Source organism: Cervus canadensis, chromosome 1, assembly GCF_019320065.1.
Source record: "Cervus canadensis isolate Bull #8, Minnesota chromosome 1, ASM1932006v1, whole genome shotgun sequence".
Lineage (NCBI taxonomy): Eukaryota > Metazoa > Chordata > Mammalia > Artiodactyla > Cervidae > Cervus > Cervus canadensis.
Window position 1 is genome coordinate 116,632,516 of NC_057386.1, and position 26,359 is coordinate 116,658,874.

Consider the following 26,359-nt stretch of genomic DNA (forward strand, 5'->3'; position numbering starts at 1 on the left):
CAGGCGTGGGGGACACGCCGCTCCCGGGCAGCGGCTCACTGCTCACAGCGCCTCCTACCGGGACCCGCGGGACCTGCAGGAGGTCGGCGCGCAGGCGCAGCGGCGGTGGGACGCGCAAAGCCGCGACGCTGAACCAAAGGAACCCATCGATCAACCAACTAAATCCAGGAAATGGAACCGTCCTCCGTTCTCCTATAAGCTTCTGCAGAGGATGATCAAGGGGTCAACACTGAACAATTAGCAGCCAAGCGCTTGCCTGGGCGGTTTCAATGGTTCTCAGTGAACTAAGAACTGTTAGTATCCCCGTTGTACAGACAAGGAAACTGAGGCTCAGAGAGGTGCGGCGATTTGCCCAAGGTCACTCAGCTGATAACTAACAGAGCCAGACTCCAACACTTGATCACGTTACCATGCACATCACAAACCAAAATATTGGTGCAACTTAACACTAAGATTATTTCATGTTTCTAATTGCTTTACAAATAGTATTTATTTATTCATTCTTTCGTTTATTTTTGTGTGGCCCCACTGTGCAGTTTGTGGAATCTCAGTTCCTGACTAGAAATTGAACAGAGGCCCCGGACAGTGAGCGCTGGGAGTCCTAACCACTGGGCCGCCTGGGGATTCCCTACAAGTATTTAATGTAAGCCTCACAACCTGTGAGAATGGGTACTGGCGGGAGTCCCTTGGTACAGAAAAGGAAACGGAGGCTTTTTATGGAGAAGTGAGCTTCATTTCCTTGAGAATTTGAATCACAGTTCAGTGAGGTTTAACTAAATGCAGCAATGAGTAAAGAGTTTTTTGTTTGTTTTTTTTTTAATATACTTTATTTTTAGAGTCTTATTTATTTGGCCACACCACACGGCATGCAGACCTTACCCAACCAGGGATGCAAACGGTGCCCCCTGCAGTGGAAGCTTGGAGTCTTAACCACTGGACCACCAGGGAAGTCCCAAGAGTCAGTCTCTATCAAACTTTTGGGCTCACTCCGTCCACTGGCACCCAAACGGGCACGGCTCAGGGGAGATATGAAGTCAGATGAGAGCCCGAGGTGCCCCCAGACCTGGCAGGATCACCCTGACTGAGTCCTCTTGCCCCATCCCTGGGGTGTTCAGTCTCTTGATATGATAAATGCAGCTTTTGATGCCCACATCGGGCACTTGTGAAATGATGTGTACAAAGTACTTGTGTAGGGCCTGGTATACAGCTGGGGCTCAATGTGTGTTCCTTCCTCCCTGCCCCAGGCAGAAGTGAGTCCCACTCTGACAAGGATGACATGAGAAGGCATAGATGCACTGCTGACTTCATCCCTGGGGTCACAATCCCAAAGTGCTCCTGGGGCCAGACAGGTATCAGGAATAAAGAAGGCTGTCCTGGGAAAATTCTGACCTTCCACAGAGAAATTGCCTTCCTGGTGTCACTATATTATGTTGGAAACATGCAGAAAAACTTTTTTTTTTTTTTTTAATGTGGACCATTCTTAAAGCCCTTATTGAAAATCTGTTACAATATTGCTTGTTTTATGTTTTGGTTTTTTCCCCATGAGGTATGAGGGATCTTAGGATCGAACCTGCACTCCCTGCATTAGAGAGCGAGGTCTTAACCACTGGACTGCCAGGGAAGTCCCCAAAAGCTCTTTGTAAAATATATATATACACTCAGAATTTTTAAAATTTGTTGGCAGAATTTTATATTCAAAGGGAAAAATCCTAAAAAACAGTTGGAGCATAGAAAGATCAGTGGCATTCTTCCTATCAGCAATGTTAGGAAACATCATGAAATCAGAGACAGCAAAAAGCTTAGTTCAGACTTCTAACCCTTGGCCACATCAGAGGCAACCTTCCAAACTGGATATCTGACTGATTGTGCACAAGACCTCTGAAGGTGTTTCACAGTTTTCAGAGTCAAGCTCAAATTCCTCAGCGGCATGATCTCTCACATAGACATAGCCTGCTCTGGGTCAAGCCAAAAGGACATTACCTATGAACTGGAGTGTCCCCTCTTCCTCCTCTACTGGGATCCTCGCAACCCGAACTTTTCCATCGAGGTTCAGTGTGTGCCCCAATCTGTGGAGTCAGGTTCCCTCTGGGTGCTGGCCACTCTATATTACCTCTGCTGATTTTCTGGTCCATCTTGCCCACTAGACTGTATGTTATGCAGGAGCAGGAATGAGGTAAAATATTTTCCTCCACATTTAACCCTAGTACCAGAAAAAGCACCCGCCCATGATAAAGTGTAAATAACCAATGGTTACAGGGTTGGGGAGGCAACAGGGATTGGTGGAGACTGAGGCAAAGTGAAAGTATATCCACCCAATCGCCCCATCCGGCCAAGGGGGCAGTCATCTCTCACTTCCAGCCAGGCAGTTTGATTTCTCTAAGAAGCTAGAAATAAAGATTTTTCTGGGACATGTCAGTTTCTTAACGTGGCAGCCAGTTCTGTTTTTCAAAACCAGAAAATAGGACCCAGACTAAAAAGCAAGCCCTTGGCTGGTCCCCAGTTGCATCCTTTGATCCAGAAAGAACAAGGAAAAAAAAAAAGAATCAAGAATCAAAACAGCACACCAATGTGATTCCAAAATAGAGATTTATTTATTAAGGATTATTTAGTTTCTGCATAAAAATCACCAATTGTTCCTCATTGGGTTTTTAAACATACATCAATTCTTTGTGGGTTGCTTTGGGCATCCCGACACTTTAAAAAGACAATTCTTTTTAGAGCCAGGAAGGACAGTAAGGCAGTAAGGCGTGTTCGTGGGTTCATCCTCTCCCCCTCAAAAGAATACACATGGTAGGTAGTTGCTTAGGTTGGAAAGGCTGTCCCTGAAGAAGGTAATTATGCAGAAGAATGCAAATACAGTCATCTATGGTCGATTATTTGTGCCTGATAGCTTTAAAATAAGCCTCCCCTTGGTCATCAAAGGCTTGCTGGTTGGTTTCAGCTATAAAAAACACTGTCTGGCAAAAGACAGTAAGAGAGGACTCTAATGACAGTGCTGGGAGGTTCGGCTGTGCAAACCACATGAGAACACACACCAGTTTGCTTTAAAAAGAAAAAAAGTCCCACAAGAGGGGCCCTGTATAATTTCAGATCAAACCCCCTCATGGTCCTTAAAATACTCAAAACATCAGTCAGCCAGCTCCTCAGAAAGACACGTGCCTATTTTCAAAGTGACGGATCTAACACCACTTCCCCCAGAGTCATGCTCCGAGTGGGGGCTGGAGGGGACCAAAAAACCCTAGGACTTGATTTATTAGAAATATTAATTGATTTTTACCACACTGAAATGAAGGCATAGTCAGTCTGTGCTGTCATGAAATTCAAAGGAGATTCGGAAGTATGATGGTTATTTATTGCTCCAGGAGGACAGATCCCAAACGTGACTTTTAAAAGACCAGGGCTGGCTCCCTGCAGACCCTGGCCTGACTCTAGGCTGCTCTGGGGGCGCGCCACGGGCAGGGGGCAGCTGGCCAGCGAGATTCACAGTGATTCGGGTTTGCCTGTTCCTGCAAGGGGTCTGCGGTCCGGAGTACCCGCTGTGGAGCTGGCCTACACCTTGTAGTTGAGCTCGGCGTTCATCCTGGCGTACATCTCGTAGATGACGTCGATGGTGGCCGTGTAATTGACCAGGAAGAGGCGGATCTTCTCCAGGCATTCCTCCTCTGTCACATTCTGGCCCTTGGAGAGCGCTTTGAGGAAGTCGGACTTATAGGGGGCCGCGTACAGTGCTGCCTTAAGACGGGTGACAGGGGGTGGCACAGTTAGAGGAGGGGGAGCCCCAGCCACTGGTAAGGTTCTGGGAGGGAACGCTGGGCAGGAGGTCTGTGTTATTCATGGCATTGGACGGGAAAGGCCAAGGGAGGGGGGTTTGTGTGTGTGTCTCCTCCTACCAGGTGAGGGACAGCAGGAAGCTTTGGGGACAGCCAGACCTGGCTTCAAATTCCAGCTTGTACTGCTGACTAGTGGTGAGCCTTGAGCAAGTTACTTAGCCTCTCTGAGCCTCAGTTTCCTCATCTGTAAAATGGGGATAACAATGGTACCCACCCAACCGGGCTGCTCTTGTCAAGATCAAGGAGGTCAGGCCAAGTGCTGAGCACAGTATCAGGCACACAGTAGGTGCTCTGCGAGGATGGGCCTCTTCCCTCCGGTGGGTTCCCTGCTCTGGAGAAGGTGAACAGCTTCCTCCTGAGACCCACTATCTGAGGGGCGGGGCGGGGAAAGGATGGCAGATCTGTGCTGTTCCTTTTTTGACCTTCAGGGGGCGACATTTCCCTCAATTTCAGGGCTTCCCTGACAACTTGAATAGCCCAGAGAACCAGAAATGCATACAATTTCCAAACCAGAAGGAAAACAATGCAACCGGATAAAAAGGCTTAGGCTACAAGTTTGAGAAGGTGAGGAAATTACAAATAATAACATCATCATTAAGAATCAAAATGGGGGGGTGGGAGGGAGGCAGGCTCAAGAGGGAGGGTATATATGTATACTTATAACTGATTTGGCTTCCCTGATAGCTCAGTTGGTAAAGAATCTGCCTGCAATGCAGGAGACCCCAGTTCAATTCCTGGGTCAGGAAGATCCCCTGGAGAAGGCTACCCACTCCAGTATTCTTGGGCTTTCCTTGTGGCTCAGCTGGTAAAGAATCCATCTGCAATGCGGGAGATCTGGGTTCGGTCCCTGGGTTGGGAGGGTCCCCTGGAGAAGGGAAAGGCTACCCACTCCAGTACTCTGGCCTGGAGAATTACATGGACTGTATAGTCCATGGGGTCGCAAAGAGTCGGTCACAATTGAACAACTTTCACTTTCATGTCTGATTCACCTTGTACAGCAGAAACGAACACACCATTGTAAAGCAATTATCCTCCAATTAAAAAAAAAAAAAAAAAGAATCAAAATAGAAATAGCTTCAACATGCCAAGCACTGTATACAGAATAATACATAGACTCTTCACAATGAGCCTGTGAGGCAGGGCCTATTTTATGTCTATTTGCAAGATGAGTATACTGAAGCTCACGAATCCTGGCTCAGGAATTTCTTACTGTGTGACCTCTAGCAAGATACTTAACGTCTCTGGGCATCAGTTGCCTCATTTGTGAAATGAAGGCAAGGACAGGGCCTCTCGTGAAAGTGACCCTCCACGGGCAGCCTGCCTTGAGCGAGGCACCCAGGGCCCCCAGTTATGGTGGTGGTCCTGAGACCTTCACAGGCGGCAAGGCTCTGTGGGCAGCAAGGGGGGGGGGGGCGGGGGCAGGGCTCTTGCAGTCCGTGCCCCGGGTGGGTGCTGTCCCCAGCCTTGCCAGGGCGGATGGCTCACAGGTGCCATATTTCCTGCCTGGATTCAGCTGACGCCTGCCCCTGCCTGCCCATGGCCTGTACCACGCGGGACAGAGACCCGCCCTCAGAGCCCCATTCTCTCCACAGGGAGGATGGGCGGGCAGCGGGTGCTGTAGGAGAAAGGGGGGCCAGGGCAGTGTGCACTGCACCCGTGGGCTCTCGACGCCTCTCCAGTGGGCTTCTCCCATAGCCGGGCTGGTACCGAAGGCCTGTGGTCACCATCACCCCAACACAAGTCACCAAGAGCCTCGTGAGCAGATGTCCCTTCAGCAGACACCCCCGTGGGTGGGCACAGGGGCCCGTCCTCCCCTCCCCGTTCCCCCCAGTGCCAGGGTCCCAGCTGGATCCAAGGGGCCAGTGAGGTCAGCCCACCGTCAACCTGAGGGCCTCGTCTCTGCCCTGGTTCTTCTCATGGTCTCCCAGTCCTGCCCCTAGTCAGAACCGCCACAAAGCACCTAGGAAAATGCCCACCGCGCAGCAAAGGCCCCTCATTGCACCAGCCTCACCCCAGAGAGACGGGGGAGAGCCCTTCCTGAGCTCAGGGTGGGCGGTGCAAACACAGACACGGGGCAGCGGGGGCCACAGCGACGGAGCGTGGGGCGGAGGGCGAACCCCACAACCCAGGGGTCCCTCTGCGCCCGCGGGGCGGCTCACCTGGAAGATCTTCTGCACAATCCAGCCGTGGTACTTCTTGAGGGCCATCTCGTAGGCCTTGGTGGCGTTGACGCGGATGAGGTTCGGGTGGTTCTCGTCCCGCTCGCCGTCGCAGATGCTCTGGAGGAAGACCTGGATGAAGCGCAGGCCTCTGCAGCCGGGAAGGAGAGGGTGCGTCAGGGTCCAGCACGCTCCCGCCGGCCTCGCCCACCCACTACACAGAGACCCGGATGGACCCTGACCCGGATGGACCTGAATAAAGCACTTCCCGTGACCTCGGAATACCAAAGCGGGCAGTCGCTCAGCTGTCATGTCTACACGTGCTTTCGTGTAACGTGACCCTCCCAGGGGATCACGTCACGTGTCCCAAGTACCTTGTCTATACCAGGCCTGGGGCTGACCCCGGCCATGGCCTCTGCTGGGCTGTGAAGTCTACAGAGGGCAGGGTCTGGACGCGCTTTGCCCATTTCTATGGCCATGTGGCCATCCGTGCTTGAGGGACGAAGCCAGTCAACACAGGTTGAAACCCCAGCTCTGGTCCTCAAAGGGCTCAGGGACCACTGACCAGGGACATGCTGAGAACAGGAGCGAGTCTGATCCTGCGGGCTCCCTGCTTCCATCCCTGCCTGTGCCATGGTCCGCATCCTCCAGTGGTCACTTGAGCCCTTCCTCTGGGGTAGGATGATGCTCCAAGAGCCAGGAGAAGGGTGTGGGTCATGGCAGGGCCACCAAGTTGAGAATCAGATCAGTGCCAGCCCTTTATTCCACATTATCTCACCTGTTCCCTTCAGTCCTTCCCGTGAGACGAGCTCAGCACAGCCCACTTCACAGAGGGGAATACAGAGGTACTCCAAAAGCCTCAGTCAAAGGCTGAGATATGAGTTCATATCTCAGTCTCATATCTTAGACAGTGAGAGCCTGTCTCACTCCCTAACTGGGCTCCTCTGCTCCCTCCCTGCAAGGGGGTGGGGATCAGTTTGGGGGGTTCTTGGGGCAGAAACACTTGGCCCAAGGACTGGAAGGATAAAATTCAGCTTTATCACCTGTGAGGTGAAGGAACTCCTCCATGCTTGGATCACAACTCTCAATCATTGGGGATCAGCCTGGAGTGTGAACCACGCTCAGGGTATAGTCCCAGACCCGCCCTGATTGGCCACCTCACCTCACCTGAGCCCCTGCTTCTCCCAGCCTTTATGATCCCCCCGCTGCCCAGAGCTGGGGTGAGTCTTTGTCAAGCCCCATTTTACCCTGTTGCTGATGAGTTTCATGCCCCTCCGTGGCTTCCCAGGACCCCCGAGGAGGCTGGAATTCATCCTTGCCCAATCCCACCACATCCTTCCCTGCTCCCGCCTTGCATCCAGGGCCCCGGCTGGACCAGATCCTCCTGGAGGGGCAGATACTCTGCACCTCTCCTGCCCTCCCACCCCTGCAAGGCCTCTTCCTTCTGGGACCCTGCTGCTCAGTCTTGGAGATGCTAATTGGTAACCCTCCTCCAGGAAGCCCTCCCTGATTTCTCTCTGTTCCAGGCTCTGATATCCTGCTGTCATGACCCACCCAGCAGCCTGACCCCCTGCCTGGGCTGGACTGTGATACCCTAAGAGGGACCACGCCTCTCCAAGCAGCATCCCACACATCCAGCACCAGGCACAGCACACAGCAGGTGCTTATTATGTGCTTGACTTGTTGACATCCACCAGGATCTGCTCTCCCAGTCACCGGGCTCTGCCTATGTCTCCTCTGGACACAAACAACCTACTTCCTGACCTGAACATCACTCTCTGCCTGGCTCTTCCTGAGAAACCTACAGAACCTGCCAGTGGATGGACCCGGGGCATTCCTCATTCCAGGTGTGCGACTTTCCAGCTGATAGACAAGAGTAGGGCAGCTCAGCGTGGACAAGTCATAAAATAGGCCATAAGGGTGTTATTTACAGCCCACCTACGCCCTGATGCCCACACCAGCCACATCCTCCAGGGGAGCAGAACTCTTCCTGTTCCATTTCACCAAAGAAGTGCACAGAGAATGTGAGGGTTAGCTTCTGGAGATGGGGAGCCAGGGAAAGAGCGACTTTCCTGGCTCCTGACTCCAGGCCCCAGAGAAGGGGCACTGTTGGGAACATCCATGGGACAAAGAATAGGCCCCTGGCTTTGTAGCTGCTGCCAGGGACTGTGGAGTCTGCACAGCTGAGGGAATTCGGGAGCTGGCATGGAGCAGCGTGAGCTCAGCAAGCGAGCTGCCTGGCCTCTCTGAGCCTCAGTGGCTTCATCTGTAAGATGGAATGACTATACACTGTTCCAAGTATGTGCTACGAGGACAATACGTAACATGGTCACAAGCACTGTCAACTCTAGGGTGAGACTGAGTTCAAATCCCATATCGGGGTACCCTGCCCCCAGCCCACAGGTCAAATTTATGTGAATTAGAGTTCTTTTTCCTCTAGATGCTGTCGTTCTGTCAATAAGCTGCCATAATATACAAATCTGCCATGTGCGTGATGTGACTGACGGGCCGTAGACAGGACATCTTTGTGCAGTGCACAACCTGCACAACTGTAGAGCTCAGCCACTCTGTCCCAGCACTGTCCCTGTGCCCTGGGCCCATGAATTGGCCCCCAGAAGCCACCAGCAGCCTCCTCTAGGACATGAGGATACATGGGGATGATCATATCTAACTCACAGCACATAAAATATGATCAGGTTTCTAAAGAGCTTAGTACAGCGGCCGGAGTATCCGTGGGTTTGTTATGCCTCTGGTGAGACTGGAACCAGCAAGCAAGTGTCACCATCAGGCAGAACTTGGCCCCCAGGGTGCTTTTTCTCTGTCACTAAGTAGCACTGCACAAGAAGGGTGCCTACATGGAAGACGGAAGTGCCTGTTCACCCCGTCAGAGCAGACGCCCTGGGGCAGTGGCGGGGTTGGCTGTCCCTCCTCTGCAGGGCAGGTCCCCTGGCCCCCCCGGTCACACACACAGCCCGCCACCCAAGCCCATCACCTCTTCAGCCACATGAGTGCCAGCGTGGCCCCCACTTTGGGCCACTCAGCCCCGTACATTTCCTTCTCCACCTCCAGGATGTTCTGCAGCGTCCGGAACTTGGTTGGGTTGGTGTCATAGACGGCTTTGATTTTCTGAAACACAGCACACACAGGGTTTCCCCCTGGGGAAGGCTGCCTCCATAGATGCCGCCCTGCCAGAGCCTCGCTCTCCTGCCCACAGGCACCAGCACCAGCAGTGGGGGCTGGTCGTGACAGTCATAATCCCAGGACCGTCTGCATTCACTGGATGCACATGGCGCTTTAGAGCCACAGCCTTCTCTAATCCCCACGGCAACCCTGCCGTGCCTGCCATCGTCCCAATTTACAGATAAGGAAGCAGGCTCAGAGAGGCGAAGCGATGTGCTTGGGGTCACCCAGCGGTGCAGGTGGGAATGGGTTCCAGCCCTGACCAGACCCCAGAGTCCACGTTCTCCAACCACTGCTGACAGCACCTTGAACCGCAAGTATCTGAGGTTTTGCTTCTGTGGACAAACACAAGCAGGTCCTTAGGATTCAGAGATGTCTAACAGGAAGAAGGCTCCTGAGTCAGAGGCAGGAAGTTTGGATGTGAATCCCACCTCTGCCACTTCCTTGCTATGAGTCCCTCAACAGCTCCGGGCCTCAGTTTCCCTGTCTGTAAAATGGGGATAATGACAGCACCAGCCTCATGGTGGGTCCTTGCCGGGGGAGGGTCAGTGGTTGGGGGATGCCATCGGGAGCTCTAAGGATTGAGGAAGGGAAGGGCTGGGTCAGTGCAACTGTGGACCTTGAAGTTTACTTTTTGTTTGGTGGAGTGAATCCAAGTACCGGCCAGTTCCTTCTCAGGTCAACCCTCCAGACTGTGAATCATAGTTTGGCTGTGACTGGATGGCATGACTGCAAGGAGGACCAAGAACCTGGAGCCTTGAGTCAGAGGAGCTGGGGACCAGGCCTGTTTTCCACGTCTCCTTCCGTTCTTTAGCCTGGGGAGCTTGCAGTGGGGAGCAGGGCAGTGGTAACCCGGGTGGGATTAGAGACCCCGATCTGGGTATCAGGGCTGCCAGGTCAAGTACATACGGTGATGTTGCCACTTATGTCCGCCTTGATGGGAGTAAACACTGGGGAGCCGAGGCAATCTGGGGACAAAACAAGAAGAGAGGTGTTAGAATCCCAACAGGGCTGATATTCAGAACCGCCATGGGACAGGAGGAAAGGTCACTTGATGTGTTTAAGGAAAGAACTGTTTGTAGGTATGAAAACGGTTCATGGCAAGTAAATTTGGAGTCCTGGGCTCCAAGTAAGACTGGTTTCTTACTGCAGGACTTGTCAGAGCCTTTAAAATACAACCAGATTCTCTAAGGGGCAAATGCTTTTGTCCACAGCACCCTCTCATCCCAGGATAAAAAGTTCTATACCTGCACTATCTAATATGGGCCACATGTGACTGCTGAGCACTTCAAGTGTGGTGTGATCAAGGCACTCAATTTGTAATTTTATTAACTTTCATTCATTTAAATGTAATAGTCACATGTGGCCAGTGGCTACCATATTGGACAGTACAGTGTAGAGCATCTCACAAAACGAACACTCTGAGAAACTATCTTGGCCGACAAGGCAGATGGCCGCTAACAAACCAGCTGGCCAGGAAGCAGCTCAAGGAATCTCAGTCCGTGGGAAAAGACGGGCCAGATTTATGAGAGAGAACCTTCTCATTCACCAGCTTCTAAGGCAGAAGTGAGCTGGCGACCCAGAGGCCCCATGGTCCTGAGACTCTGCGTAGAAGCCTAGGAGAAGCCACCAGCAGGGGGACCCCCGTCACTTAACAGAGCTTCATGAACCGGGGCTGCACCCCTGCTCTGCAGACACTGGCAGTCAGGGCTTGGGAGTGTCCCTTCTGCTCCCCGAGCCTCAGTTTTCCCACCTCGCAAGTGGGCCAACAGAAGCGGTTGGATCTGCTACGAGGATGACTTGAAACCACCCACTTCCAAGACACACACTTTGTTCATCTCTGACATCCAAATGCTCTCCCTCGGAGGCAGTGTTCCTTTCTTGGTGGTTCACGAAACAACAGAGCACCTTAAAATAGGTGGCTCCTTGGAGTTGATGAAATGTGGACCAAGAAATTGGCAGTGCCTGGAACTCAGGGCTCCCTGGGAAATATGAGCAGCCTATGGCCTGTTTCTCCTCCTTTCCCGCCTCTGTGACCCCTCCAGCAGGCCGTCACGGGGACCAGAGACAGCCCACGGGTCAGAGCTCCCTGCTGAGGGCTGGGCATGGAGGGAACAGACAGGGAAGGGCGGCTCTCTCCTGAGCAGACTCAACAAGGACTTCAGCCTCAGAGCCTGAATTCAGCTGTGCTTCCCCGCCACCTCTGAGCATCCTCGATACACAGCCCAGGGGACAAAGACACCTGAGCAGGCCACAAGTGGGGACCAAAACCCCTGGCGGGGAAACAGCCCCCGCCCGCGTCCCCTTGTCCGCAGGCCAGGCAGGGGCTTCGGGCGCGCACCAGCTGGCTGCGCAGGGGCAGAGGACTGGAGGAGGGCCACCTGTGGGCTGAATTCCACCCAAGGTGACCTGGCACACCTGGCCAGCCATCTGGAACATTCTAACCGCAGCTGTTAAGAGAGGTGCATTTAGGAAACAGCACTGGACGTTATACATGAAAAAGCCCCAAGCCCCATAGAGAGGAGGTCAGGTAGGAATCCAGACAGACTGGGTTTGAATCCAGGTGAGCAAGTCTCCTGCCTGGGCTCCGTGCACCTTAGTTTCCTCACATGGTAAATGGGGCAGCATGTGTACCTGCTAAGTCGCTTTGGTCGTGTCCGACTCTTTGCAACCCTATGGACTGTAGCCTACCAGGGGTTCTTCAGGCAAGAATACTGGAGTGGGCTGCCATGCCCTCCCGCAGGGGCCCTTCCTGACCCACGGATGGAGCCTGCGTCTCTTACGTCCCCTGCACTGGCAGGCAGGCTCTTCACCACCAGTGCCGCCTGTACTTATTCCACAGGGTTGTGGTGGGGATTGAAATCCACTCACTGAACACATTTAGCAGAGTGCCCGGCGCGGCAACCCTCAGTAAATGAACTCTGACCGTCTTTATGGCTTTGTGACGCGACTAGGGCTAGGCTCCACGCTCCAGCAAACGTCAGCCAGGCTTGGAAACCACCAGGTCCCCCAGGACCTCCGCTGAGTGGGAGCACAGGGCCTGCGCCCCCGGTCACGTCTACTCTCCTGATTCCCAACTGAGGCCCCCTGGGGCCCGGGCAGCCGCCTCGCCCAACTGCAGGCTCCCGGGTACAAGAGCCTCAGCCTGAACGGAAAAACCCTCCTCTCAGCTTGCCAGCCTCTCTCCCACCCCTGTGGGGTCACGTCTCCCTTCCCGGGTGGCTGCAGGAGCTGCTCTGAGGTGCCAGGCGGGGGTGCAGGCATCCTGTCTCACCAGATCCTCCCAAGGGCGTTAATGAGGTAATGAGTCCACCCACCCTTTCATCCTCCCTGATGTATTGCTGACCTCATCCTGCGAGGCCAACCTGGGAAGCCTGAGCAGTTTGCCAGTCCTGCCCTGTGTCCTCCACCGGGACACTTACCACGACTCCCCCGAAGCATGACGATGCGCAGTAATAATGCAGAGAGCTCCCTATGGTCCAGTGGCTAGGACTCTGTGCTTTCACTGCCCAGGGCGCGGGTTCAATCCATGGTCAGGGAACAAAGATCCCACATGCCAAGCGGAGTGGCCAAAAAATAAAAGAAACCTCCTTAAGAAAAAAAAAAAAATGCAAGACTCTCCACCACTAGTGACCTTCCCTCTTGACTTGCAGCCAAGGGTCGCCAATTCCGAGTCTCACGGGGGCCAGGCAGGTGCCATGCATAGGCTTTGTAGGGACTGGCAAAACCCTTCTAAAGGCATGACCATGGTTTCACCTCCTTATCTTTCAAAAATATATGCTGTCCAAAGACATGAGGCGGGTTGACAGATGGACAGAGAGGTGGACAGACAGGTACAGTCAGATATTAATGGTAGAATCTAGATGGCAGGTATGTGAATAGTTGCTGTAAAATTCTTCCAATTTCGTTATATGTTTGAAATTTTTCATATAAAATACTGGAAGAGAATGTCAGGCTTTTTTTTTTTCCTGCTTATAAAAGTCGGACTTCTTCCTTCCACTTTTTCTCCAAGTTCACTGCATTGCTACTGTCCCTGTGGTTCCACGTGTAAATCTGTTTTCTGTCCACCTCCCCCTGAGCTCTGAGAGGGCAGAGACCAGGTGGGCTTTGTCCCCGGCTCTGCTCCCCACTCCCATACCTGGCATGAAGCTGGACCCCAGAAAGGGGCATGAACGAGGCGGCAGATGGGGGGAAACGTGAATCTAGAGGCACCCCTACCAGGTTCTTTTTCTAGCCACATTCCTGTAGGGCAGACTGACCCAACGCACGGGTCTGAGGACTCACACGACCACGATGGCAGAGGCTATGGGAAGGGGCTTGGCCTCGGCTTCCCCGTCTGCAAAGGCACCGTCCCTGTGTGGCTGCTGTGATAGGGGAGTGGGGGGTGGCAGAGGCATTGTGCACACCAAGTCAGGGCTCAGAGCCTGACCGTGATTTGATTACCACTGCGGCCTGATTTTTGAGTAACGCCATCCCGCGTGGAGGTGCAGAACCAGGGTTTGGTGATCATCAGCCCCCTGTGGGTGGCTTACCAGCTTCTTGCAGTGACTCAGGTCAGTCAACAGGCATTTTAGAGATGCAGAGAGTAACATTCGGCTTCCCTGGCTCTGGAAATGGCTTCTGTGTGGTTCTGAGTGTTCCCCCCCACCCCACCCCCAGATGGCGGGGAGAAAGGCTTTCTGTCTCACCTTCTCCCGACAGCACGCCACATGGGGCCCGAGGCCGTCGTGATCGGCAGGAGCCGGCCCCAAGGCAGCTGTTCTCACAGGTCATGGCCGTGCAGAGACCAGGCTTCTGCTCAACGTGGGGTGGGATGTGGGGCCTGGATGGGCTTCTGGAGCCGGGAAGGGAGCAGAAGGAGAGAGGGGCGAGGTGGGGCTGGGAGATGGCCCCTGGGAGAGGCGGGTGGTGTGTACACATAGAAGCACACACAGCAGATGGGTTGGCAGTGTCTGGACCGCCTGTGATCAGAGGAGGAGCAGGGTAGAGCTACACAGCCTCGGTCCTGAGTTCAGATCTCAGCTCTGGCGTCACTCTGGACAAGTGACTTAACTGCTCTGGGCTCAGGCCCCTCCCTTCCCAGAGCCCCGCGGCGCTGGGCAAACAGGAGGCACTCCAGGTGAAGCCGGCCTCCACACGCCTTGTGGACGGCTCTGGGCTTCTGTTTGCTTTGGCTCAGCCTGACGCCACCAGGCCCTGAAGAGCCACGTGACTGGTGCGGGGTCACCCGGTGAGAGTCAGGCACTCACACACAATTCCAGACCCAAGGCTGGTACCACCATCCCCTCTAGCCTTTCTTTCTAGAACGTTTCCATCCGTGTGTGTGTGTGTGTGTGAGCTCGGCAAAAGTGAGAGGTCTCTGACCGGAAAACCGAAAATGATTTTGACCCCTGAGCACACAGTGGCCTAAGAGCTGAAACTCACGCTGGCCCCTGCTCTGGACACGATGCGTTTCTTGTCAGGTTACCCAGTTTTACCTTTCATACAGAATACAGTCCTGCCTCAAAATTACCTTTCTAGTTTTACCTGTTTTGCAGTTATCCCAAACTTGTTTTTCATTATTGTCAGCCAATGGGCTCTTTAGAATGGCACCCGGAACCTGCCAGAAGGGAGGGAGGGGGCTTGGTTGGCTTTCTACTTTATCGTCTCACATCCAGAGTAAAAAAGAAGTCATCTCAAAAACAAAAGAAAAATCAAGTACGATCCCACTAAATGGTCACGGATTCTAAACACAGTCAAGCCTTGGTCACCTGGAACACATGGCAAATGGCCCCTTCTGTTTAGACTTTTCCTAAGCGTGCCACTCAACCCAAAAGGCATAACGAAAAGGCCAATAAGTCTGATTACAAACCCAAAAACCTTCTATATGGGATGGGGTGGGCATGGGAGGAAATCCCATCACCAATCAAAGCCAAACAGCAAACTGCTTAGGAGAGGGGGTGACCCATGTAACAAATATCATAGACCAAAGACTATTACCCCTAATATGTAAAGAGCTCTAAGAAATTAATAAGAAATAACCTCCTTATAGAAAAATGGACAATTAAAAGACATTTAATCTCAATAGTGAAAAAAAAAAAGCAGTGAATTATTTTCCATCTACCAAATTTGATGAACGCACCGACTTTCTCTCTAGTTCAGCCATCCTGGATGGAACTTATCCAAAACCAACTTTCTCTCTAGTTCAGCCATCCTGGATGGAACTTATCCAAAACCGACTTTCTCTCTAGTTCAGCCATCCTAGATGGAACTTATCCAAACGTAAGTCAAACATCCCTGCGTTTGTACAGTAAGCCATCTGCCGTGTACTAAACAGGGCCATCATCAAAAATAGGAATTATGATAAAGGTGTGACCCAGTGATATCACAGGGCCCCTCAACTGTTCCCTAAACGGGTCTACATGGTATGTTTCCAGGGTTTTAGGACAGCATTATGTAGCTGTTTTTGCCTGTGTCCTGCGGCGTGTGAGATCTTAGTTCCCTGACCACGGATGGGACCCATGCCCGCTGCAGTGGCAGTGGGGTCCTAGCCACAGGACTGCCAGGGAAGTCCCCAGCTTTGTGTGGTTTTTTAAAAATTCCTCTTGCTTTCTCGGCAGTGCTTTGATTCTGCGAGATCCTGGGAGAGCAAACAGCCAACTCTGTCAGCATCACAGACAAAATAAGAGGAAGCAGACACCCAGCAACATTCTGTGACCTCTGTGACAGTTCTGCCCAGGTCTCTGCCGTAGTACAGACGGTTGAGGTTGTCCAGAGAGCAGAACCCCCCAAAGCCCAGCAGTCCCCATATGCCGCACAGAATCACATTCATTTCCTGTTTTTCTGGCCTCCGTGTAGTGGGAAAGCACCTGCTGTTATGCTCCGAGCAAGCCCCCAGCACGTATTTGGAAATTTCCACCCAAGCTGCCCCCTCTACGCCTGCCTCTCCAGGCAACCATCTCTTCCAGTAGGTGATGCTCCCAACACTGGGCCACAAGGTGACCGAATCGCCCCCACGCTCTCATTTCATCTCAGGAATAATTTTCACTCAAGAACAAAAGGCATTCTGCTTTTAAAACGCACACCTTCACTTTCAGCCTGTGTGGTTCAGTGTGGGAAATCTGGGCCCAACCTGTAAATATTCATTTGAAAAAGGAAGACAAAGTCAGGATGCTAGGGGCCTGGTTTGGGGAGGTTCTATTTCAAATTCAATTTTTTTTTTTCAATAGCTGGATAGTAAGGTTTCGCTGTTAATCACATGGGGCAGATTAACTTTACAGATCCTAGGTTACAAGGATCATAATGGGAGGCACTCAAATTACAGTTGATGGAAATGAATCATTTATTAATCTGATGGTATGTGGGGTGTGCATGTGTGATGGCTCAGTCTGCAATTAGGACTATTTTGAAGCATAAGAGCCCAAGAATGCCCACCTTTCAAAAACTAGTTCCCACTCTAAATTCTACCTAAGAGGAAAGAATGCCAAACGGTACTTTTAAAAATCACCCTGGGACTTCCCTGGTGGTCCAATGGCTAAGACTCTGTGCTCCCAATACAGAGGGCCCAGGTTCGACCCTTGGTCAGAGAACTAGATCCTGCATGCTGCAACTAAGACCGAGTGCAACCAAATAAATTAAAGAAATTTCAAAGTAATTTTTAAAATTAAAAAAATAAAAATAAATAAAAATCACCCCCATGACATGCCAACTCTCTTTATCCACAATTGTCCCCTTTGGCAAAAACCAGCCAGCAATTGGGAATGCAAATGGGAAAATGAGTTGTCTTACTTGCTGTGTGGCCTGGGAAAAATAGTTAGCCTCTCTGAGCTGCAGCTTCCACATTTGTAAAATGAGGTTAATAATAGACCCCATCTCATAGAGCTGTTGCAAGGCTTAAATGGGGTTGTAGAAATAAAGGGGTTAGCATAATCTCTGGCTCAATTTTTTTTAAATCATTCTTTATGATTATAATAATTATTATCATACGTTACAGCATCATTCTTTAGGAACGAATGATTCCAATAATTAAGATGTCAAAAAAGGGAATTCCCTAGTGGTCCAGTGGTTGGGATTCTGTGCTTTCACTGCTGAGGGCCTGGGTTCAATCCCTAGCTGGGGAACTAAGATCCCACAGGCATGACAAAAAAGAAGAGAGAGGGAGAGAGAGAAAGAGATGAAGGCAGGGAGCAGGGAGAGGTAGAGAAAGGTGTGGATATGGGTAAAATCAGCAGGAACTTTCCAGTTATAAACTAAGGACCATGCACTCCTGACCCTTACAGTCTGAGATCTCAGCAGGGAGAGGTGAAAGGAAGGTGGCGAAACAGCAGTGCAGAAAATGAATCATTTCTTAGCCAGAGGAAGTGAGCTGGCCACAGAACTGCAGACAGAAAGAAGAGGTTTTATAGGACCCTGGGGAGCGCTGATCCATTGTAAGGACTTGTAAAGGCTCAGATACAGTTAACACAATAACAATTTGGAAAAAAAAAAAAAGCCCTGATATGAGTAACATGGTAAGAATGTAACACAAGCAGTTAACATCCATACAGGCCCTTTTAAAACTGAAACAATGCAACCTAAGACTAGAACTCAACATTGCCATTTTAATAAGCTCATTGAAATAAGCACACAGTCAATGCCAGATGGGAACGTCCAGCATTTCCCCTCCCCGAAAACAGCTCAAAAAGGTCCTTTCTGCTCTGAAAGACTTGTTTGCAGGGCTGGCCCCCTACAAAGCCCTTCCTCGTTGTGTGACTTGGTCACATCCCTTCACCACTCTGAACCTTGGTCTCCTCTTCTGTAAAGTGGTGCCCATTCCTCCTAATTCATAAGGTCGTGAGGAGGAGGAATGGAAATGAGAGATCGGCTTATTCAATGCTGAAGCACATGGAAGTCACTCAAAACACGGGTTACGCTAGCTCTGAGGTCAGGCATTATACCTTACAAAGCTGCTGTCATGCATTCTTTCCATTCCCTTTCAAGTTACCCATTGGCTGGGCACCGATGCTCTGCCAGGCACGTTGCTGGGGCCTGGGACACAATTCACAATGGGGCATTGTTCCTGCAACTAGCCCTATGCAGCGGATACCCCACAGATGAAGAATGAGGTGGGGGCTGGACGAGCTCGCAGGGGACAGAGCGAACATCTGGGTCTTTTCCCTCCGGCTTCTCCATCTTCTTCCCTCCAGGAGCAGAGGCCAGACCTCCATCCCTGACCTCAGGGCCAGACTTTTCTGAACCCAGAAGATCAAGACGATCTCCTTATCACTAGAAGAACAAAGGTGGTGGACATCACTGGTCCATGCTCTATGCTGGCCTTTGGATGTTATAAATGAGAGTTGTTCTAGCAGCCAGGCCGCTCAGCTGGCCCCTAGCCCTGGCAGCTGGTCACCAAGAGCCCGAGGCAGCTTCTTTTTGCAAGAACCTTGTTGCCCAAGGGCAGTGTGGCAAGAGGGGTAGGTTCTCAGGCTTTCGGAGGCTGTCTGCCCCACCTGTGCAAAAAGGTGGAGAGATTCTTGCATTGGATGCCAACATCATTTGGGGGAGGCCACCTCCACTGGCCCCCCTGGGAGGCCTAGCTTCCCCCTTTTACAGTCGGGGCTGCAGGTTCAGAGAGGGGAAGCTCCTGGGTGAGGACACACAGCTGGGACACCGTGGAACTGGCATTCAAGCTCAGGTTGGCTTTGCTTGATACCAATTTCCATCTATCTAGAGACTCCAATTCAGGGACTTCAATAAACCAACAATAAATAACTTCAATAAGCAACAATAAACCCGGGTTCAAAGCAACTTCTCTCTAAGCCTCCCAAGCAGCCAACAGACGAACAGGTTAACACAACGGGGCCAGCGGCAGCCCTCTGCTCAGGTGTTGCCAGGTTCTAATCTGGGCCAGGTGAGCTCACGAGTGGGTCTCACCAACACACAGGAGATGCTTCTCAAAGTTAATAAGACCTCACTCCCTACTTGCAAAGGCACCTCCAATGGATGAGAGGAGCTGGCAGGCTGGTTCAGTTCAAAGTTGCAAAACCGGGGTTGGGATGAGTGGGGGGAGTGGGGGAGTGGGAGGGAGGTCCGAGGGAGAGGATGTGTCCACACACACAGCCAATTCACTTCGTTGTACAGCAGAAACTAACACAACATCATAAAGCAACTATGCTGTGGTTCAGTGGCTCAGTTACGGCTGACTCTTTTGCAGCTCTCTGGACGCTACCAGGCTCCTCTGTCCATGGCATTTCTCAGGCAAGAACTACTGGAGTGGAGTGAGTTGCCATTTCCTTCTCCCGGGTCTTCCTGATCCAGGGATGGGACCTGTGTCTCCTGCATTGCAGGCAGATTCCTTACCACTGAACCACCTGGGAAGCAACTATTCCTCAATAAAATTTTTTTTTAAAAAAAATTGCAAAACCCATTGCCATAAGTGACTTTAGTGTAAGTGGAACCCATCCAGGTGAAAGGAAGGTGATGGGCCGGAGAGAAGTGGTACCCCAGGCAGTGAGACTCTGATGCAGGTATAGAGCCAGAAGCAAGTGATATCACGGTACCATCTCTGGGGCTGCAAGCCATTCAGAAAGGCTACAGCATGGATTTCAAGGTGGGGTAATAGGGAGCCACTGAAGCTTCTAGACAGAGAGTGACAAAACTAAATGACAGCTAGGTCTCTCCCTTCGCCTCTCTCCCCCTCCATTCCCCACCCTTCAATTGCTAATGCTCTGGAACAGTTGTGTAATCCACCGTAAAAGCTGAGAGAGAAGGGCCTCACAGAAGTCAACTGCAAACTGATCAGAGGTGAGATCCAATTACTGGGTCAAGGTGGAGAAAGAAGACGGACAAAGGGTTGTTGACCTCTAGGTGGACACAGCAAAACCTATCCGGCTTGGGAGACTCAGACCAGAAATATGGAAGAACAAGCCCAGGGTACAGGTGCTCTGAACCACATATGACCTCCAGCCCAAAAGAATCAGCATTCATCAAGCCCAACCAATTCTGTCCCAAGCCACACCCAATGAAGCATTAAGAAATGTGATTGCGCTAAACACATGTAAAGCCTTCACCTGCTTTGACCCAGTAACTTCCCTTCAAAAAATTAGAAATAAGCAAAGAAGTATGCAAAGAAATAAACATAAGAATGTTCACTGTAGCATGGTTTACTAGAGAAAAATAAAAGAAACAATGTAAATATCCAACATCAGGGGGTTGGTTAAATAGTTTATGGCTACATTCAAACAACAAAATTCTAAGTAGCTCTGAAAAATGATGGTTGACATGGAAAGCTGGTTATGCTATATGGGTGGGTTAAAAAAAAAAAGAGCAGTTTATCCTTTTCCCCTCAAAGACAGATAAAGAGACAAATGGGTCTGAAAGGAAAATAGTCCGAAATGTCACCACTGATTTCTCTTAAAAAAAAAAAACAAAACAGGACTTTCCTGATGGTTGGGTGGTTTCCTGGTGGTCCAGTGGATAAGAATTCCGTGGCTCGCCCAGGTGGGATGCATGAGACAAGTGCTCCGGCCTGGTGCACTGGGAAGACCCAGAGGAATCGGGTGGAGAGGGAGGTGGGAGGGGGGATCGGGATTGGGAATACATGTAAATCCATGGCTGATTCATATCAATGTATGACAAAACCCACTGGAAAAAAAAAAAAAAAAGAATAGTTTAAATGGTAAAAAAAAAAAAAAGAATCCCGTGGCTCAGCTGGTAAAGAATCTGCCTGCAATGCAGGAGACCTGGGCTCGATCCCTGGGTTGGGAAGATCCCCTGGAGGAGGGCATGGCAACCCACCCCAGTATTCTGGCCTGCAGAATTCCATGGACCATATAGTCCATGGGGTCTCAAAGAGTTGAACACAACTGAGTGACTTTGACTATATATTGAATTCAGAAGATGCAGATTCAATCCCTGGTCCTGGAACTAAAGTCCCCTAGGCTGAGAAGCACACATGCCCAATGCAGCCAAATAAATAAAGGTTTTTTAAAAAAATAACAACAAAAAATTCCGCCTCAAAAAGCCATGAAAGGATTAAGTGAACTCATCTACATAGACTACTTAGCACGGAATAAAGCTCAATAAAAAATGGCAGGGAGATTTTTAATTTATCATTTCTTCTTCCTCAATTTTTCCTCCGAGAAACAGATCTTCCTTGAAGAAATAAATACTTTTTAAAAACACTGCTCTTAGCCCTCTGCTCTATTCACATCAAGAGGGGAAGCTCTCAACTGGGGGTGACTCTGTCTCTCTGCAGGTATTTTTGGTTGTCACACTTGGGGAGATGGGATGCTGCTGGCATCTGGCAGAGAGAGGCCAGGGATGCCACTGAACATCTTACAAAGCACCCACAGCACCCCCACTCCAAAGAATGGCCTGGTCCCAAATGTCAGCAGTGTCACGGTGGAGAAACCCTGCTTTGGAAGGAACTGCCACAATGCCACTCAGACTTCTTGAGTTCAGACTTCAGACCTGCTCCATGCCAGAGACACACACGGCACCCAGATCACAGATCACCCAAGGGACCAGACATTCCCAAGACCCGGACAAAGCCCATGTGTCAGAGCAGATGGGCCGATCTCCACTGACCCCCGCATGCCAGGGGAAAGCCACTGGTGGGAGCATCCTCCCCAAACTTCAACCCTCGGGAGGAACCCTCTCCCGAGAAAACCTTAATGCTTCAGAACAGATCATCACATTTTTCAAACAGTGCTAAGAATTATCCTCTGTGGGCTGACCCACTGAGGCTTCTGTATAAATGGCGGCCCTGTCAACAGATGTGACGGCCCACGGCACCCAGTTCGCAGCAAACACAAGGGTCTTTTGAGATCGGGGAAGGGGGGAGGGGACGTTCTCCTACCCAGGCACCAGCTCCCCGCAGGCTCCAGCCACCACCATCCCCTTTCCTGTAAAACTGGTCCGACACTCGCATCAAGTGAAGGTGCCCCTGGACGCAGAATGACGGACAACCTTGCTGAAGGTGCAGGAGGAAAAGGCCACAGAGCTTACCTCGGGGGTTTCTCCGCCTTGAGAGACAGCTAACCTTTGGGGCTGGCTCAGTTCTTTGTGGCTGGGGACTGTGCTGTGCCCTGGAGGGTGTTTACCAACATGCCTGACTTCCAGCTGCCAGTACCACCTCCCTGTGCCCCTACCCCCCCAGGGTGCGACAACCAAAAATGTCTCCAGATACTGCCTGTTGTCCCCTGAGGGGGTGAAACTGTTCTGAGTTGAGAAGGACTAGCTTAAACAGCACCCCACTCCTGTACTCTTGCCTGGAAAATCCCATGGACGGAGGAGCCTGGTGGGCTGCAGACCATGGGGTCGCTGCGAGTTGGACACGCCTGAGCGACTTCACTTTCACTTTTCACTTTCATGCACTGGAGAAGGAAATGGCAACCCACTCCAGTGTTCTTGCCTGGAGAATCCCAGGGACAGGGGAGCCTGGTGGGCTGCCGTCTATGGGGTCGCACAGAGTCGGACATGACTGAAGCGACTTAGCACCACCGGCAGCAACAGCTTAAACAGATTCTGAATCCTTCTTCAGGGCAAATGTTTGTAGAACTAAAAGAGGAGGGAAAAACCCATCACAAAAACCAACAGCTCCTCAATGCTAAACTCAGACAGTTCCCAAGCTCCTGCCTGGAGATTTAGCATTATCTCAACATGGAGATACCGATATTAAGAATATTCTGTACATTTAAGTGCTGACTGAGCACCTACTGTGCACCAGGCATTGTTCTGGGGATGCAACAGGGATGCGACAGTAGATGTGAAAGACCCAGGTCTGAGAATGGTACAAACCAGCCAATGGCACTCACTCAAACACTCATTAGTCAATCATCTACGCTATGAAGGAACCAAAACTGAACTCAGGAACTTGTATAACAACCACGCCCCCAATAGCTAAGATGTGTTTGGCATTTAAAGGCCTTGGAACCTTATCACTCCACCTATTTAGTCCTTGCCGCTAGCCTCAGAGATCAGCATGCCCATTTCACAGATGGGGATGCTGAGGCTCAAAGGGTGGAGGAAGATAACAGGGATGTGACTTCACGTAGCCACAACCACCCCAGAGCCCACGGCACTGTAGCGACTACTGCCCACTGGGAGCCCTGATCACCCTCCGGGGCAAAGGGCGTGACCACCCTGGGTGCCACCATCCCTTTAGTCCAAGTGAGTGTCAGGCTCTATCAGTCTGCAGGTCTCTGCTGGACTCTGCCCTGGGGACTGGTCTCTCCAGCAAGGCCACCAAGTAAACCAGCAGGGCAGGGTTTCGGGGAAAGCCCACATGAAGAGGAGAGAGCAGAGCTCAGGTTGCATTCTTCACTGGAGACCAGCAAGGCAAAGAGCAGGGCCCTAGTCTTCTGTTTCCCATTTTCCATCCAGGGTGTGGGCTGGGTTGGAGGACGGGAGAAACCCTAGGGCCGCCTCCGGTGTTCCTGCGACCTCCCAGGGCATGACAAATGGGGGGAGGGGGCTTTTTCTTTTGGACTCCACCCCAAGCACCCAGTGTCTGATGTCACCCCACAAAGCAGGTCCCCTGGTCCCGACCCCTGCTCCAAACAGAAGGGAAAGTTTAGGTGGTTCTCGCCAGGAAGGGGGCCCGAGAGTTTTGCGACTCCATCTCCAAAAACTCCCTCCTCACTTTGCCAGGCTTTCTGCCCCTGGAGTGGGGGTAGGGGGTGGGGGTCTTGGATTTGGAATTCTGAGGAAAAGAAGGGTTCACACCGTCCCACGAGGGAGAGAATGGAAGAATTTACAGAAAAGAGGGGGTTTATCAAATGAGGGGTTCATTTTAAAGGGAGAGAATTGGGAGCCATTCAGAAGGGGAAGAACAGGAGGATGGGGTGAGGCATAAAAGACCTGGGCGGTGGGGGATGGTGGGACGCTTTGGGGGAGACGGAGGACTGCAGAACTGGGGATCTGGTAGAGTAGGGGTGTTTGTCGGGAGATGGACGTTTGGGGCGCACAAGCGGGTGGAAAACCGCAGGCATCTGACGAGTGAAGTGTCTGGGGAGACGGAGGATTTGGGAATGTCCGGGAAGAGATGAGGATATGACATGTTCTGGGGAGAGAGGATCTGGGGTGCCTGCAGAAAAAGGGGATCTTTGGTGCCTGGGGAAGTAGGATTTGGGGTGTCCACGGAAGGGCTGGTTTGGGGATGTTTGGGAGAAGGAGGAAGCGGGTGCATCTGGGAGCTCCCTGGGGCAGGGCTCCCGGCCAGTTCCCCCTTTTTCCCCGGCTCACCGAAGAAGGGCGGCAGGTGGGACACCGCCTCCAGGAAGGGCCCCGTCTCGATCTGCTTGTCGGCAGGCAGGGGCCTCAGCAGGTGCTCCGCCAGCAGCGCCATTTCGGGGTCGAGGCCCGCGGTGATGCCCCAGCCGGCGCCGCGGGCGTCCACGCCGCCCCCCGGGCCGCCGCCGTCAGCGCCGGGGCCGTCACTGCCGCCCTCCGCAGCCTCCCGGGACGCCAGCGTCGCCACTTCCGCCCGCGCTGCGCCCGCGTAGCCGAGCGCTCAGCGCCGCCCGCAGGCCGAGCGCCTAAACTGCTTGCCGCGCCGCCCCGCCCCCGCCCGCCCGCGCCCAATCCGCGCCCGCCGCCGCGCCTGCCCGCCCAATCCTCGCCCACGGCCCTGGGCCTCCGCCCCGCCATTGGTCGGGGGGCGGGGCCAGCCCGCCCGGCGCGGAAGCGCGCCGACTCCAACACCCAGGTACGCCCAGGTGAGCCGCTCCCAGGTGACCCTTCCCCACGTGTTTCCTGCCACCCCCGGCGTGGCACCCCGCAACCAGGCGAGCTGGCTCAGGCCGCGTCCTCGCCTGATGGACAAGGTCACAATTCACAACCCATCCACCAGCCCAGGTTACGGCCCAATCCTGCCAGCATCCTTCAGGACATTTGCCCACAAAGAGCGGCTAAGCTTTAACAGTCCCAAGAGACTTTTTGGACACTGTTGTGATCAAAGTTCTCTTTGGCTACAACCAGTGGGGATCCTTGATTCTTCTTTAGTGATCTTCTGCCTGTTGGACACTGGCCCATCACAAGTTAACTCAGCTATACCTAACTGGGACTCTTGTCACCTGAAATCTGGGGTCCAGGCTGACCTGTACAGTCTGATATTACCTGATGGACTCAGCCCAGTTTACAATCCAACTCAGTCACCACCTGACTGGTGCCTGTTTCCTCAAACCTGACTTCACCCCCAATAGCCCAGGGTACATGCTTGCCACAACCTGGAGCACAATTCATCTCAGTCACAACCCACCTTGATGCTTGTATCCTAAAATCTAGCACATAGCTGTTGAGAGCTTCTCACTCATTCTCAGAATAAACAATTCACTATGCTTCCACCATGCACCATGCACCATGCACTGTGCTAGGCATTGAGGATACAGTGATGAACAGTACAGCAAAATTCTAGCTCCTGTGGGGCTCACATTCCAGTTGAGGAGACAAGATAATACATTGTAATTACAATGCAATATATAAGTAAATAAGACAAATTCAAATGCTAAGTGTAATGAAGAAACAAAATAAGGCAGAGTGACAGGGATGACTGAGGATGTGCTTGTGATAGGATGTAGGGAGTGAGGGGCAGTAAGTACCTATGAAGTGGTGGTGACGTTTGATCCAGGGCCTGAAGAAGAAGTAGGAGACAGCCAGAGTGGCTGGGACACATGCAAAAGCTTTACGATGACAAAAAGTTTGGTGTGTGCAAGCAACCAGGGGAGGGAATGGGAGTGAAGTGAGTGAGAAGATGAGGCAGAGAAATGAGGATAGGAATTGAGCTCAGGGAGGTGAGCAGGGGCTTGTTGGGTTAAGTAGAGAGTGGTATAAAGTTTGGATTTTAAGCTAAGAACAATGAGAACTCACCGGTGTCAGTAAAAATAACTGCCAAACTTTATTAAATATTTTCAATGTAATCTTGCAAGGGGCAAATGAGAAAAGAGGCTGTTCTAAACCCATGTACAGTCAGGAAATGAAAGGATCTGGGGGAAAAAAGATTATCGTCATGTCTTACTCATGACCCAAACCCTGACATGTTCCATCAAGTCAGATCACCCACGAATAGAAGCCCAAGTTGTCAACCTTGGCTTGTTCCCACCCCACCCAACCTCACCCCCCTCAGGCATCCTAAGATACCATCTCCTTGAAGCCTCCCTCACCAGCCCGCCCAGAACTTGGACCCAGAATCCCCACCCATATTTTAGACACAGCCCTGCCATTAATTCAACA

The 26,359-nt window shown here is 51.9% G+C and overlaps 1 protein-coding gene across 1 annotated transcript; it reads right to left on the reverse strand.

Moving 5' to 3' along the window:
• Positions 1–2,567: 2,567 nt before the first annotated feature.
• Positions 2,568–24,634, reverse strand: LOC122422303 (glycolipid transfer protein). Its single transcript, XM_043438714.1, has 5 exons — positions 24,374–24,634; positions 10,079–10,137; positions 8,982–9,115; positions 5,990–6,140; positions 2,568–3,732 (listed from the first exon to the last, which is right to left on the reverse strand). Exons 1-5 carry the CDS (start codon positions 24,474–24,476, stop codon positions 3,550–3,552), a joined length of 630 nt encoding a protein of 209 aa, XP_043294649.1. The 5' UTR covers positions 24,477–24,634; the 3' UTR covers positions 2,568–3,549.
• Between the last annotated feature and the right edge of the window lie 1,725 nt (positions 24,635–26,359).

Coding starts and splice junctions, on each gene's coding strand:
- LOC122422303 (XM_043438714.1), bottom strand. CDS start 24,476: ATGGCGCTGCTGGCGGAGCACCTGCTGAGGCCCCTGCCTGCCGACAAG. Junction 9,116..10,078: donor ACATAAGTGGCAACATCACC/GTATGTACTTGA, acceptor GCTGTGTTTCAG/AAAATCAAAGCCGTCTATGA. Junction 3,733..5,989: donor TTGTGCAGAAGATCTTCCAG/GTGAGCCGCCCC, acceptor ACCCGTCTTAAG/GCAGCACTGTACGCGGCCCC.